Raw genomic sequence first — 6337 nt, 5'->3', positions numbered from 1 at the left:
GTAGTTTTCTGCAATTTCGCGGGTGCGCGCAATTTTAAAGCTTGACATGTTTGGTGTCTATTTACCCGACGTGACCCCGACTTTTATATTTTACCAAAAAACTGGTTAATAATAAATGTTTCCTAACATAATGTAAAAAAAACTTTTTTTTTTCAAAATTTTCTGTAATTTTTCCTAATTATAATAAAAAATAAAAACCCCAGTGGTGATTAAATACCACCGAAATAACGCCCTATCTGTCCCCAAAAAATGGTATAAAATTCATTTCAGTACAGCGTTGCATGACGGAATAAACGTCAGTCAAAGTATCGCAGCGCTGAACACTGAAAAATGGCCTGGCCAGGAAGGGGGTCTAAACACCTGGTCTTGAAGTGGTTAAATACAATCAAATAAGAGCAATATGAAGCACCGTGATAGCACAGTCCTAGGGCTGCGACTCATTTTCATAATCGATTAGTTGGCAGATTACTTTTTTGATTAATCTGATAAAAAAAAATAAAAAAATACCATCCTTAATTTAAAATAAAAGACACAAAATGGAGTGTTACAAAAAGGTTACTTCAGAATAAAAAACTGCATGCACAATTTTTTGCAATCACACTGCACTGGTACGCACAGCAACACGGAACCGTAAATACAACAGGCCGGCTATTGCACCCGGACACTGCTTGCTGTGCGCTCCTCCCAGCATGGAGGAGAGCTAGGGGATCCAACCAACTAATTGATGAGAATAGTTGACAACTATTCCTATTGATCAATTAGTTGACTGAGGCCCTAGTACAGGTACTTCTGTTTTCAAATGCACAACTTTCCGATGACCTCTTGTACCATGTAGAATCTCACAGTCCTCATTAAAAAAAATATATATATGTCAACAGCCTGCAGGAAAAAGGTAATTTATATAATCTTCAGAGCAGCAGTAGGTGGGAAATCATAATTTGTTATAAGCACTGCAATATATGTAGCAGACACTTATTACACTGGAGTTTGCAATTGTGATTTTGGACTCGACTCGCTTTCCTTGAAATGTGTTAAATTGGTCTATCAAATCCTTTTCTACAAACAGATGGTTATAACTTGCCCTTGTTTGAATCTCCTCCCATGGGACCCCTCAAACATAAATTACACTTGGCCATCTGTAACCCAAAATATTCATGCATAGTAACAGACAGTAAAAATCTTGATGCACTTACTGAACAATTAAAGGTTTCTTATCAAAGATGAATGGCTTTTTAAGTTTGCCGCCAATAGCATGGTGCTTGGCTCGTGACATCAGAACAAGTCCTTTGTCCCCAGGGAGTTTAGACTCTTTCATCTCAGTAACTTCCCATTTGCCTAAACAGGAAAAAAAATGTCAACAATAACCTTTGTGTCTGTGTGCCTTGTATTGTCCACAAAGTAATAGGATAGCTACAATACTGCTTTTGTACTTTCCACCTGATGGAAATTATTGTCCCAGCTATACACAAAAAAAACTTCAAATTAGACAGATAACAATGACTTTCGCATATTTTTAGTCATCATAAAAAGGCTTCTATTTTTAAACATATGCGACAGCCCTTCGGGGTACTTTCCGAAAGCGATATTTATTTACTATTCAGTATGCGAGACATGAGAAAGTTACTAAAATTAGCATCCAAAAAGGAGAAAGATATTTTTAAACCTCCAGTTAGCAGTTGTATTTAAAGCATTAAAAGGGGTTGGCAGCTGTGCTTTATTTGCAAACAGCACAATAACTGAACTTTCACAGCTGACTTCTAAGAGCTGCCCTGAACAACTAAAAATGATTCCATGTAACTGCATTTTCAAGCTGACGACTAACAAGTTTCCCCAAGCTGCTCACACCCAAAAGCAGTTATGCAGATTGGTTTCTCTTCTGCAGAGCCTGAGGAGAATCATATTCTGGCCCCGTTCTTAGGGCACTCTCCTTTGCACTTTATTTTGAAGTTTTCCAACTAAACATCGAGATGTTATATTTCGTTTTCACTAGCCAACATTAATTTCTAAAGTAACAGGAATACACAAAAAAGGGGAACTTCAACCACCCTCCTTCCCTTGTGTATCTATACATTATGAACAATAATAGGTACAATTGAGACATTAAAACTTTAGAAGGAAGAGGTGTGACTACCATCATATTTAGCAATCTCCTCATCGGTGTCATCTTTCTTGGCTTTTGAGAGAACCCACCTAGACAAAAAAAAATGTTGTTAGTCAAAATCACCAGCTCATCATGGTTAATCGTTACAGATGTTTAACCATTTCGCTTATAGTATTTTGTTTGTTTGTCTCACACACACACTTTTGGCATGAAATTCACTTAAGGTCTCGTTCACACCTAGGCGTATTGCACATGCGCGCCTGTCCCACGTTTTTACCGCGATTCGCTGTAAAAGTCGCGCAACCGTCGCACGTTTCCAAAGGCTACTTGGCTGTAGCCCAATGGAAACGTGCAACAAAACGGCCCAAAGTAGTACCTGTACCTTTTCAGGCGTGGGCCGTTTTGTAGCGCGTTAGGGACGGGCGTAAATACGCCAAGGTGGGAACGAGACCATTGAATACAATGGGATTTATATTTTTGAGCGTTTTGTAGAGCGTTCGTCGAGCGTAGAACGCGCTACAAAACGTTCAGGTGTGAACGAGGGCTAAAACATTTTCTGATAGCAGAGGACCTGTAGAAATAAAAGATGGTAGTTACCAAATGTTTTATCACATGACATTTGCAAAACACACCAAGATTGCCACCTTTAACCCCTTCACAACTCATGACGGGATAATCTCGTCATGAAGGGGATAAACAGACTGGCCGGGAGTCTGTTCAGTTTGGTAGAGCCGGTGGCCAGCTTTACAGTAGAAGCGATTCTGGCAGCTCAGCTGCTGCCAGATTGCTTCAACGATCCAGTAATCAGGAAGCTGGGGAGGAGATCGGTGAACGTCCATTCACGGATCTCCTCCCCGTTCTATGGGACCTGGAGCGATGCAGATTGCATCACTCCTGGTCCCATAGCTGAAATTGCTGGGCTCCTGAAGCCCAGCAATAAGCTACTGAAGTGCGATCTGCCTGTAGAGTGCAAAGGTGATACAAAGGGTCTTTTGGACCCCCAGCATGACTTTAAAGAGTGTATTGTCACTGCCAAAATGCTATCACATGGGGAGCTTGTAAGCCCCCCCCCCCATGATAGCAATTAAAGTTTAAAAAAAAAAAGTTTTGGAAATATCAAATAAAATACATGTAAAAATAATTGTACACATGTTTTTTAAAGGCCCGCACCCGTGCCGCCACATAAACACGTATCGGGTGTGCCTACGTACGAAAACAACGATTGCGCTACACATGTTGGATATCGCCGCACACGCCAGAGTGAGAGCAATCATTTTAAGGCCAATATTTACACGTATATCTAAACTGATGACCTGTAGGGGCTTTTAAAGCGTCTATGGACTTTTTGGGGTACTGAATTCTGTCGCAGTTTCACAGACGCACACAATTTTTAAGCTGGGCATGTTGGCTATCTATTTTTATTTTACAATAATATATGGTTTTATATATTGTTTTGGGGCACAAATTTAACTTGAGTGCATTTTTCACGACATTTTTGGGTTTGATAAGTTGCGCTAATGTTGTGCAAGATTTACAACTGCCACTATTTAATTCTAAAAGGTCTTGGCTTTCAGAAAATATATAATTTTGGGGCTTTTAAGTAATTTTCAGGCCTAAAATGTGGATTATAACATGTAAACAAAAAAAAATAAAAAAGCCTTTGTCCTTAACCCCTTAAGGACCAAGGCCCTTTTCCCACAATTTTCTAATCCACATTTTAGTCCTGAAAATTACTTAAAACCCCCGGTTACCGGATTGTAGAAGCAATCTGGCGGCAGCTGAGCCGCCAGAAATCGCTTCTACTGTAAAGCCGGCCGCTAGCTCTACAAAACTGAACAGACTCCTGGTGGCTTTTCTGTTTAACCCCTTCAGACTTCATGACAGGATTATCCCGTCATGGGTTGTGAAGGGGTTAAGGTGTATGCACATTTTCAAATGGCGATAACCCAAATTAAATATTAACTTACAGCAACATTTTAAAATCTAGATTTAACCTAAAATGGCCCTAGACTTATTTTTATGACTCTTGCGTATGCGTGATGCCCAATATTTTTTGGCCAATTAGCATTTATACAATATCAAGCATTCCTGGGGTTGTGCATATTTTTACCTATGTACTTAAAAGAAAATGTTTGCTAAAAATAATAAAATTAATTAACTTTGTTACGATCACAAGGCTGATTATCCCCCATGTGATAGTAATGTGCAGTGACTGGTTCTCTTTCAGGAGACAAAGGTCTACAAGACCCCTGATGACTACACGGCGCTGTGTTGGAGCCGATTGTGAACAAAGAGCCCAATCTGCTCCTAAAGCAGCCACCGCTGGCTGGCATCTGACAGCTGCAAACCCTCAAGTGCTCAGAGCAGAACCCCTCCAGGTTCAGTCACTGCAGAGAGGATTGAGCAACAAAAATGTTTCCAAGTGAGAAGCAGGAAAGTACAGTAACCACTTGAGGGAGGGGGTGGGATAACTCCACTTTCAAGGGCTGTAGAAATTATTGGAGGACTTCAACAAGCTTGTTTAAACCCTTTGACTGCCATGTCCTTGGCAGCCAAAAGGTTGTACACTAAAGATGTAAAATGACCACCTGGGGAATTATTCCACAAAGCAAAGTAAGGCTGCTCCAGAGAACATGATTGGAGCAAAATGGTGAAGCTGCTCCAGAAAATATAACAATTGTTCAGTGAACACAGAACTATTTACAGAGGAACCCCAGCCAGAAATCCTCAGACAGTACTTACACACTAAGCATACATACAACTAAAAAAATTAGGCAGGAGTCAAATGCCAATAAGCAACGCAACAGATCAACATTTTTGACAAGAACAACATGTATGGGTTAGCAAAAGGGCTGTTAAAGTGATGCAGGGGATCATCTTTCAAAGATTTATAGCAGTTATGCAACATTTCTATGACCTATTCCCAGCATTTTCTCTTCTCCAAAAAAAAACAAAAGAAAACAAACAGGAGCTTTCACTGCATATGCACTGAATCTGTTTATGAGCAAAGACTGAAGGTCGTAGCAATGGTCTATGCTCTGTGAGAGATACTGGTCATGTATGATGGCCCACCAGAAGGGAGACAAAGAATTCAAGTGGAAAGGTTGACATTTTTGCCTTTTTAAAGATGGCTCACAGGGATGGTTTATGCAATAGTTGTATAGACAGGTGTGGTCCACATTAAATGGCCACTATACCCATTCCTTTTTTTTTTCCACTGACCAATCAAATCTGACTATTATTACTTAAGGGAATTAAAAAAAACAGGATATACAGTGGTAGCCTATTAATATAAAATGTTTTAAGCATTAAAAACTGCCAAACATTAAATGTTAGTCTACAAATTCTTACCCTTCCAATGTGCCTTTGTCAAATGACTCTGCAAAATATACCTCACCGGTTGGGACTGGAGCTTTGTAAGTAACCTGTAAGGGAACAAAAAATAAGTAAAAACAAGCAAAATCAATAAAAATCAGCCTCAAAGAAACTGAGGCTGATTTTTTTTTTTTAAGTTTTACACTTTGTGTGAACATTCTCAAATACTTTAGTAAATCAGCCTTACTGTGTTGGGCTGCTTTCTGTATATAGTTAATGGGCTGTTTACTAATACAGCATGAAATGGGCTTATAGTGAATCAGTCCCCAATATTCGGATGAACTGTTAGGTTTGTACAGCCAGGTCACACTCCCAGCCCATAGGGAGAAGGGATATGCATCACATGGAGAGATGTTCTTGCCAAGACATCAAGCCAGCTGTCTGCGAAGCAGATTTATAAAGTCTGTGTGCGAAAAGCAACCAGCTTGTACAGTCACAAAGCACATAATAACGGGATAACCAAAACACATTCTAATACAGAGACATGCAGAACAACGCTCCAAAGTACCAGAATAAATCCTGCAGCTGGAAATGTGTTGGTGCAGCATATCTGAAAAAATCTCCAGTTCACATGACAATTTCACCTGTCAGTTCCTGGTGGCTCACAGAAGGCTTTATAAAAGCAAAAATTCTACAGCGATCCCAACTAGAGCCAAGATTTTCCCCCATCTCCTGAAGCAATCTGGCCCTATGTAAAGCCTATAACTTTGCTATATAGTGCTAAAGCTGCACGATTACTTTTGAAATCAAATTCTGATATATCTGCCTGAGGTTGTCATTTAGGCACAAAATATACATTAGTACAATAAGCAAGTTCAATCCAAGTTGAGTGCTAAATTGGGGACAGGGAGACAAGTGTTG

At 39.8% G+C, this 6337-nt stretch overlaps 1 protein-coding gene across 1 annotated transcript in view; it reads right to left on the bottom strand.

The window, feature by feature from the left end:
• The window catches only part of CANX (calnexin), a 41655-nt gene that overhangs the window by 17159 nt on the left and 18159 nt on the right, over positions 1-6337 (bottom strand). The window contains exons 3-5 of the mRNA XM_018554433.1: positions 5453-5526; positions 2132-2190; positions 1194-1335 (exon numbers count right to left, since the gene is read on the bottom strand). Of these exons, the coding sequence (XP_018409935.1) occupies positions 1194-1335; positions 2132-2190; positions 5453-5526 (275 nt within the window). The remainder of the gene's footprint in view (positions 1-1193; positions 1336-2131; positions 2191-5452; positions 5527-6337) is intronic.

The sequence above is a fragment of the Nanorana parkeri genome, unplaced genomic scaffold (genome assembly GCF_000935625.1).
Source record: "Nanorana parkeri isolate BGI_ZX_2015 unplaced genomic scaffold, ASM93562v1 scaffold158, whole genome shotgun sequence".
Taxonomy (NCBI): Eukaryota; Metazoa; Chordata; class Amphibia; order Anura; family Dicroglossidae; genus Nanorana; species Nanorana parkeri.
The sequence above is the reverse complement of the archived record's forward strand: the minus strand, read 5'-3'. Positions and strand labels throughout refer to the sequence as shown.